Source organism: Mastomys coucha, unplaced genomic scaffold (assembly GCF_008632895.1).
Source record: "Mastomys coucha isolate ucsf_1 unplaced genomic scaffold, UCSF_Mcou_1 pScaffold5, whole genome shotgun sequence".
In the NCBI taxonomy this organism is placed as follows: Eukaryota; Metazoa; Chordata; class Mammalia; order Rodentia; family Muridae; genus Mastomys; species Mastomys coucha.
In genome coordinates this window covers 98,088,603-98,098,346 of record NW_022196911.1, presented here as the reverse complement: position 1 = coordinate 98,098,346, position 9,744 = coordinate 98,088,603, and the positions used below count along the sequence as shown (strand labels likewise).

Sequence of the window (9,744 nt, the reverse complement as noted above, 5' to 3'; positions counted from 1 at the left end):
CCAGCTGGTCTTCGGAGAAGCTTCCGGCTGGGCTGCAGGGAGAGGCTGAGTGGCTCACAGGAAGCAAAGGGCCCTGCAGCAGGCGCTGAGTCTCAGGTGCTGCTGACCTACGAGGAAGTGGCCAGGTACCAACACCAGCCTGGGGAGCGGCCCCGCCTGGTGGTTCTCATTGGTAGGTGACATCCTGAGTTTCTAGGTTGTCTGACATCCTTGGGAGTTCAGTAGGGACTGAGTCAACCTGCCCTTTGTTCCAGGGTCCCTGGGAGCCCACCTCCACGAGCTGAAGCAAAGGGTGGTGGCTGAGGACCCCCAGCATTTTGGTGTTGCTGTTCCACGTAAGAGGGCTTGAGAGGGTGTTTTTGTGTGTGTGTGTGTGTGCGCGCACACGCGCGCTTGCCCGCATGTCTGTGCCTGTGCCCCCATGAGTGTTTTCCACGGATGGGATTCTTCATGCTCATCATGACCTTTTTGGTACTTTGGGTGTCAGAGTCCACCAGACATTATCTGCTGTATGCATATGGTGGGACCTAGGAATGATGGGAAGAGACTCATTCCCAGTGTCCCTCTAAGACCCTCTGAGATGGCTAGATCACTGCCCACCCGGTGTCTGGCTGGGAGGGGAGATGAGTCCAGGGCAGGCTAAGGCTGGACAGGAGCACACTGATCACAGAAGCCACAGACCTAGTGATGGGACGTATGGCCAGGTACTCTGCTGAGATGGGAAGCATTGCTGTAGATGGATGCTAGCTTGGCTAGGTGGCTCCACATGCTCCTTGGGGTTCTCATCCCCAAGGTGGCGGGATGCCAAGAGCCAGTCGACATGGGTCCTGGTTCTGGAGGAGAGAATGAGAGCCAGGTACTAAGCTCTTATATGTTAAAACTTGGCTGCCCCTATTAGTACCCCAGAGAAGAGGTACTGTCACCATCCCGTACTGAGGAGGAAGACCTCAAGGCCCAGAGAAGGTAAGTAACTAGCCTAGTATCACACAGTGGGAAAAGGGGTGGAGCCCAGGCAGCGGAGCCCAGGAAGCTGACCCCTGTTCATTCTTTAGCGGAGGGCAACATGACCACTTACTCTGTTCACCACACACACACCCCCAACCCTGTCCTAGCTTTCATTGTGTACTTTCCTTCATTCTCTGGCCCTCTGGCCCTTAGTGATACAGTGTGTATGTGTGGTGGCCACAGAGAGGGAACGCTGTGGGACAGGAATGCTCTTCCCCAGAAAGTTCTGGGGGGAGAGCGGCTACAAAGCCTTTCTTAGACCACATTGCTCTTCCTGGATCCCGTGGCCATCAGAATCATCTCCTAGAGCCTAGTCTGAAGAGACTTGCGGGAGGTAGTGGGACTGTGGAGGCCACTCTGGAAGCAGCTCTGAGGACTTTTGGAGGTCCCAGCCTTTAGGTCTCTGGTAGATGAAACAGGATGCCAGGAATTGCTCACACACACTTTTGTCAATGAGTGAGGGACCTATACTCAGAATTCAAGCCTGCCTGTTTCCAGGGTCCCATAGCAAGGAGAAGTCAGGGAAGGCTTCCCAGAGGCAGTGACTTTTATGTTGACGTATGAATAGAAGTCTTCCAAGTGGAGAAGAAAGGAAGTGTTTGCTATACACAGGGAGCAACACGTGCTGAGGGTTAAAAGAGGTGTGACCCACGGTAGCTGAGCTAGGGACTGGGTACCTTAGTGTGGACAGTGAGCCAGGAAGTAAAGCTGCAGTAGACGTTGGACAGATCAGGAGGCTCTTGTGGGCTCATAAGGATGTTTAACATCAAATCATTGGAGAAATAAAAGTCTGAAGCCAATGATATTAGATTAGAGGGATTGGCATGGAAATAGGGTATCCTAGGGGGGACCTCACAGCTAGACAACTCTTCAAAGTTCCTGTGCTTTTTGGAAAAAGCTACATGTTGCTCTCAATTGTCCTCTCATTCTGTGGAAACCTGATTGGCTCAGACGTGTATCAGGGTTCCACTGTGGACCGCAGTAGGGATGATGCGTTTTAGAAGCATGTCCGAGAGTTGGTGCTGCTGAAATGCATTTGCGCAGTCCAGGGGGCCACCTGTCCGCATGGTTTCTCTTCTCAATACAAGAATTAAACTGCACAAAGAATGGACAGCCCAAGTCTGGGATGTGGCTCAGCTGGGAGGCAATGGTCGAGAAAGCACAAGTGCCTGAGTCCGGTTCCCAGAGTTCACATAAAAATGTGAGCAAGTTAGATGACCTTTGCTCTAGTGCTGGGGAGCCTGTGGCAGGCTGGTGCCTGGACTCCAAGCACTCAAAGGCCAGCAGAATCGGTGAATTCCAGGCCAAGTGAGAGACCCTGGAAGGCACTTGGGGAATGACATTTAAGGTTGACCTCTGTCCTCCACGTATGCAAGTATGTAAGCATGGGCACTCTCCTGTATGTGCACTCACGCGCGCACACACAAACACACACAAGGCACAGCTTAAAGCAGGGTCTAATGCATTTGTGCCCTTTTGCTCTCAGGTGAGACAATCCAAAGTAAAAGCGGGAACTAGAGACCCTTCAGTTGATTATTTCAAAGCCCCAGCTGCAAGAAGGCAGCCTGGCAGAGCAGCAAGAAGCCGGTGCTTGACACAGCACCCTGAGATTGTCCCTGGCTCCGAGTGGTTGGGGTTTTGAGTGTTAACCATGTCTGGGCCTTCAGTTCCCCAGATTCCAAATAGTATTGGGGGGGGTCTAGGGCTGAGGCTCAATTTGTAGAGATCTTGACTAGCATGCCTGAAGCCCTGGGTTCAGTCCCCGAGCTACATCAGCAGAGTTTGATGGGGCACACCTGTAACTCCCACTTGGGAGGTAGAGGCAGGAGAAGCAGAAGTTCAGGGTCGTCCTTAGCTACGTAGTGAGTTCAAGGCCAGACTGAGCTATTTGAGATCTTATCTTTAAAGGGGGGTGGAGGGGGCTTCTTTTGGTGGTATCAAAGAGTTGTACCGCTTGTGGACGCCCCATGAGTGGGAGTTCTGACCCGTACACAGATACTCCAGGGCAAGGACACAGGCTTGCTGCTCTTCTTGGCCCAACAATCCTTCTTTCTTTTAAAAGACACCACCAGGCCCCGGAAGAGCCATGAGAGAGAAGGGGTGGAGTATCATTTTGTCTCCAAGCAAGCATTTGAGGCCGACATACATCACAACAAGTGCGTTGCTTCATGAGCCAGTGGGCCCCTCTAATATTGTCTCTGTGACTGTCCAATATTGTATCAGTGTTTGTGTTAGCATTGTACCAACACTTGACCCCGTGGGTCACGGGTGAGCTTGGAAGGACGGGGAAGGAGAAAGTGGGAGAGAGGTCATATTGGGATGTCCCCTTTTCTGACCTTTGTGAAGTTGGGGCTCCTCAGAAACTGCGGTTTTTCCTCTTTGATGGTGTTTTAGGTTCCTGGAGCATGGCGAATACAAGGAGCATCTCTATGGCACCAGCCTGGAGGCCATTCAGGCTGTTATGGCCAAAAACAAAGTTTGTTTGGTGGATATAGAACCAGAAGTGAGTTCCTGGATCATCTGGTATTCTAGTCTATGGAACCTGGGGGTTGGGGGATGGGGTACCCATTCTAGAGAACATGAGCTCAGTCTAAGGATGCTTTGACTTAGAGCACTGATGTTAAGCATGCTTGGTCCTCTCCTTGAGAATTGGATGAAACCTTTTGTTTTTTGTTTTTTTTTGGGGGGGGGTTGTTTTGTTTTTTGAGACAGGATTTCTTCAATAGCCCTGGCTGCCCTGGAACTCACTCTGTAGACCAGGCTGGCCTCGAACTCAGAAATCTGCCTGTCTCTGCCTCCCAAGTTCTGGGATTAAAGGCGTGTGCCACCACCGCCCAGCAGAAGAAATCTTTATAGCCCCAAACATGCCCCTGCTATTCTCACGTACAGGATTACTTTGAGAGAGCCCAGGGACCCTTTGAGATCCAGGACAGTAACCCCTACATGAGGCAAGTCATACAGTGGACTGGCAATCCAGGCATGGTGGCATATAAAGTCCCAGAACTGGAGAGGCTGAGGCAAGCCAATGTGAGTTTGAGGTTAGCCCTAGGTTACAAAGTAAGTACATGTCTAAATAAAAAGAGTGGGGATAGGGTATGGAGATGGCTTAGTGGTTTAGAGTGCTTGCTCGTCTTCCAGAGGACCTGAGTTCAGTTCCTAGAACCCATATCAAGTGGCTCACAACTTGCAACTCCAGTTCCAGGGGATTTGACATCCTCTTCTGGACGCTGTATAGACGGTGCACTCAAATATGCACATATCCACACACAAGCAAACACTTAGGTATAATTTTTCAAGTCTCTGGTGCTATCTGGCCAATTTTAACAGGATAGAAAGTTATTAGTGTGTGTACCCAGGCCAGGCTGCTGCTGTTCTGCCTCATCAGTCTCCTGCCTCTACAACTGGAACAAGTACATGCAGTGAGGGGGACGGGGCCCCAGAGGGAGGCCACAGACCAGCATCTTGAGATCACTTTGCTGGGAGGAGTTGGAGCAGCTTGACCTGGGCAGAGCTTGAAAGCTAGTCTCTGTTCCCCACAGGTGCCATTCTACTGGCTCCTTGGGGGTCTGGTAACCTTCTTATCGTCTTTCAGAAAATCTCCCATGCTTTGAACCAGGGTATATTTTTCCCCCTACTACAGGAGCAGAGCTTCTTTGATCCTTAGGGCACAAACTGTGAGCTTTCTTTGACCTGAATCGCCTTGAAACATATTTCCAAAAGCACATTTTGCCTAGAAGCGAATGCCTCGCTTATTTGGACTCTCTGAGAGTTGGTAGTTGAAAGTCACAGTCTAAGGGCTGGAGAGATGGCCCAACAGCTAAGACACACTGCTCTTGTAGAAGGCCAGAGCTCAGCTCCCAGCTTCCATACTGGGTGGCTCACAGCTGCCTTTAATTCCAGTTCCAAAGGATCTGCCACCTTGCATGGCCTCTTCAGGTGCCTGTAATGATGTGCAAGTTCAAGTGTGTGTAGTCACACACACACACACACACTAAAATAAATCACTTTTTTAAAAAGAGGTTTAATTGAGAGGGAGAGGAGGCAGTAGCTCGGAAAGAGAGGAGGGAAGAGGGAGAGCAATAAATCACTTTTTTTCTAAAGCACTTGCTGCTTCTACAGAGAACCTAGGTTCACTTGCCAGCGCTACATAGTGGCTTACAAACCATCAGTAACTCCAGTTCTAGGGGAATCCAACACCATCTCCAGCCTCCAAGGGCACAAGGCTTGCACAGGCAAAACATTCATCCACGTAAAAATAAAATCTTTTAAAGCGATCAAAGTCTAAATTTCAAAGATTTTTTAAAAAACCCTTGTTTTATTGTTTTTATATGTATGAGTGTTTTGCCTGCTTATATGTTTGTGTACTACTTGTATACAGTGTTTGCGGAGGCCCAAAGAGGGCATTGGAGCCCCTGGAACTAAACTTACAGGCAAGGGAGCCATCATTTGGGTGCTGGGAAATTTAAGCTGGGTTCTCTAGAAGAGCAACCAATGCCCTTAAATGCTGTGTTATCTCTCCAGCACCTCCAAGAGTTTTTATTTATTTATTTATTTATTTATTTATTTATTTATTTATTTATTTTCAAGACAGGGGTTTCTCTGTGTTGCCCTGGCTCCCTTGGAATTTACCTTGTAGACCAAATTGGTCTTGAACTCAGAGATCTGGCTGTCTTCCAAGTGCGGAGATTAAAGGCATTCGCCACCATGCCCATCCCCTCAAAGGGTTTTTTTTTTTTTTTTAAAGTGATTTTATTGATTTTCTTTGTGTGTATGCAAATAGTGTATAGAAATTCGATACCAGTGCTTACAAGTAGAGACCTTTACACTGTGCGCACTCTGTTAGCAGTGTGATTTGCATGTGGGAAAGAGAAAAAACCTTTGTGTTTCCAGTGATCCCACGGGTCATCGCTTCATTTACTTTGCAAACCTTCGCTTCTTTGAATGTCAGAGGGTGGCCTGTGGATCAGCCTCGTCACATACAGTGTAGGCAGACTGACGGAGGACCACTGAAATACATATACTCTGAGCTTCACTGCCCTTGGCTCAGCTGTGGGCAGATAGATACAAAAGAGCCCAAGGAGGAGGTGGGTTAAGCTGGAGAGTCCCAGCTAAGGGGAGACTCTGAGATGAGGCTCTGGATTTTCCTTTCTCTTCAAGTAGCCTGCCTGGACCAGAGGTCAGTGTCCAAGTGAAGGTGAGAGAAGTTGGTTAGTTTTGCTCAGGACTGATGTCATTGAGGAGGGGAGCCCAGGAGTACGGAGCTTTCAGATTGCGTGTGTGTTGTGATAAATAGGTTGCAAAGTGCACATAATTTTCTGGAACATTTCTTTAGGCACTAAGACACCTGAGGACGCCAGAGTTTAAGCCCTATGTTATATATGTGAAGCCTGCAATTCAGGAGAAAAGGAAGACACCACCGGTGTCCCCAGACTCTGAGGACGCAGCATCTCCACTTGTAAGTTATGAGACCATCTTTTCCAGGGGATGGGACCGTGCCTTTTGATCCAGGCAGGGTGTGGCATTGCTTGGACTCCCCTACAACCTCATGTTACTATCCTTCCTAAATGGGAACTGAAGGTTGTCAGAGGCTCCCTATGTGAGTGGGACAGAGCACACCTGGCTGTTGAATTTCTGAGTCAAACCCAAGTATTGTACACGCATATGTGTGTGAGTGTGTGTGCGTGTGTATGTATGTATGTGCAGACTGTGTGTGCAGGCTGTGTTTGCGTGTACACATATGTGAGGGTGGTAGTCAGAGGTCAGTTTTGTGTGTCTTTCACCAGGAGCGTGGATGTGTGAGTACATGCACAGGTACATACATTCTTGCGTGCATGTGTACGGCAGGGGTTGATGTGAGGTGTTTTCCTCTTATCCATTCTCCACCTTATTTTTGAGGCAGGGTCTCTCATTCAAACTCTGGCTTGCCATTTTGGCTAGACTAGCTGGCCATCAAGCCCCTGGGATTCACCTCTCTCTGCCCTACACTACTCTGTCCCCATGCTGGAGCTGTAAATGCACACCCATCTGGCTTAAATGTGGCTGCTGGGGATCCGACCTTGGGTCCTCATCCTTGCATGGCAGACACTTTAACCTAAAGAACCATCTTTTCAGCCCCTCTTTGTGATGTTAAAAACTGATCCCAAGGCCTTACCGTTAATCAATACATCTCCCCTGCCCCATCCTTTTTCTTTCTTTCTTTCTTCTTTCTTTCTTTCTTTCTTTCTTTCTTTCTTTCTTTCTTTCTTTTTTTCTTTCTTTCTTTCTTTCTTTCTTTCTTTTCTTCATAGCCCAGGCTGGATTTACTTTGTAGCCCAGGCTATCATGGAACTCATATTCCTTCCGCCTTCCATCTTAGCCTCCCACATGATGGGATTACTGGTATGAACCACCACATCCAGCTTCATATTTCTTTGGAAATATTTCAGGCCAGGAATATAATGGGGGCATAGACACAGTTATAACCAGACATGCTGAAATCATGGCTCTTGGTTCATAGATCTTCAGTGTTCATAAATTAGCAGTTAATCATTGTGTGTACTGCTAATGATTGATTTCCTTCCGTGAGATAGCCTGCTACTACACTCTACTTTTTTTTTTTTTAAAGATTTATTTATTTACTTTATGTTTGTGAATACAATGTTGCTGTCTTCAGACACACCAGAAGAGGGCATCTGATCCCATTAAAGATGGTTGTGAGCCACCATGCGGTTGCTGGGAACTGAACTCAGGACCTTTGGAAGAGCAGTGAGTGCTCTTAACCACTGAGCCATCTCTCCAGCCCTACACTCTACTCTTGTGTTCACAGTCAAGGTTATCCACGGGGCACAGGCACCCCCCACTATATAATGGCGGGTTCTGACAGGGGAACATCCCCGAAACCACATACTGTCTCTCCCCTTTTCAGGATGAACAGCAGCAAGAGATGGCCGCCTCTGCTGCCTTCATTGATCAGCACTATGGGCACCTGATAGATACTGTGCTCGTGAGGCAGGACCTGCAAGGTGTCTGCAGCCAGCTCAGAGCTGTCATAGAGACGCTGAGCAAGGACACTTCCTGGGTACCCATCAGCTGGGTGAGGTAACTTCACCCCATAGCATCCAGTCTGGAGGGACCTTGAAGACCACAGAGTCCAGCCTCCCTCATGGACCGTCAAGGAATCTCAAGTGCAGAGAGGAACAGGTCCCACAAACCATCGCCACCGAGCATTAGTGGAAAGCCTTGCGTGGTGTTGGATTTCTGCTGTTTTGCACTGCAGCCCTTCATGAGCGGAGCTGAAAGGGGCAGTCCACAGAATAGCGTGTCATACATTAAAGTCTCGCAGGCAAGTTGGCCTTGATTCTTTGTACCAAAGCTACGTAGCCACTGTCTTTTGGGGGTGGTGGTGGTGAATTTGTATGGTGATGTTTCAGCTTTATAAATATGACACTTCACTGGTCCAGCTTTTTGGAAATTGTTTTCCACAAGAGGATCTTCCACGCAACTGAAGACCTTCTTCTGGCTTGCAGCACTGAGATGTTTGGGTTGTTTTTGGTTTTTGTTTTGTTTTGTTTTGTTTTGGGAGGGTAGTGCTTGCCTGATGGTAGAGAAATTAGTTCCCTGCCTTTTCACTTGGTGTGCATCCATGTTTTTTCCTGCAAGACAGAGGCACACTTAACGGTCCACATGGCTCACTAGACCAGTCTCTAATGCAGCAGTGCCTTCGGGGACTCTTGAGGAATGTCAGGCTGCCTGTCCCCTTTCTGAAAACCCCCATGCTCCTGAAAGTGAGTCCTTGATGTGACTGATTTGTCCTTTGCTTGCAGCTGTCTCTTTACTGCCTCAGTTCCAGGCTGTCTCTATTTTCAGACTGGGGCTCCTGTTGTGCTGGATTGTGAGGGGTCAGATGACTCCCATCTGTCAAAGCTCTGTCTAAGCCACAATAAATCAGTCCTGTCAAAAGTGCATAGACTCAAAGTGTGGGTTGTCGTGTTGTCTCTGACCAGAAGCAGTTTGCCCAGGAATTGTGACAGGTCATATCTGTTCGGAGAATTTTGCCTCTGACGAGTCACCAGTGTATGTAATTTTTTTTTCCTGTGCTGGTTGTGATGTGGAGTTGGCTTTGTACATTATCTTCATAAATACAGCAAGCTGCTGACATAGCAGTCTCCTTCCCACTTTACAGTTGCGGAAAGAAAACAAGACCTGGAAACTTTAAAGCATGTGTCCAAGTTTATACACAGCTGAAAAAATAGCTCAAGGCTGTGAGGTGTGTCTGTAGGTAAAAATTCCATGGCATGCAAGCCTAAGAACCTGAGTTCAAATCCCCGGAACCCACATAAAAGCCTCATTTGTAGTATGTTCATAATCCCAGTACTTCAGTTAGGAGATGGAAAGACAGGAGAGTCCCCAGAAACTTTTCAACTGCCTAGTCTATGCTTACATATGTGTATACATACATTGTGCACTTACATACCTGTGCAACGGTATATATGTGTATACTTGAGCCTCACGTGAGATCTTTCTCACATGAGACATCTCTAACCACTATGCTATACGGCCTCGGGCTTTTGCAGTTCCATACTAGGGTTCTTCCTAATGAAACAACTGACATGTGAGGAAATACATTCACAGCTAAAATTAATAGTGTGCAGTGTGCTTACAACTTCTAGAACCAAAACGATGCACTTTATACATGTGCAGGGTACCTTAGCCCTGAAACAGGCCAGGCCACCAGTGAAGCACCAGGCAGGCCATTTGCTG

At 48.1% G+C, this 9,744-nt stretch overlaps 1 protein-coding gene across 1 annotated transcript in view; it reads left to right on the top strand.

Moving 5' to 3' along the window:
- Mpp3 (membrane palmitoylated protein 3) overlaps positions 1-8,952 on the top strand; it is a 29,454-nt gene extending 20,502 nt beyond the window's left edge. The window contains exons 14-19 of the mRNA XM_031352824.1: positions 5-172; positions 255-335; positions 3,068-3,161; positions 3,400-3,508; positions 6,338-6,460; positions 7,910-8,952. Of these exons, the coding sequence (XP_031208684.1) occupies positions 5-172; positions 255-335; positions 3,068-3,161; positions 3,400-3,508; positions 6,338-6,460; positions 7,910-8,086 (752 nt within the window). The 3' untranslated portion in view covers positions 8,087-8,952. The remainder of the gene's footprint in view (positions 1-4; positions 173-254; positions 336-3,067; positions 3,162-3,399; positions 3,509-6,337; positions 6,461-7,909) is intronic.
- The last annotated feature ends 792 nt before the right edge of the window (positions 8,953-9,744 follow it).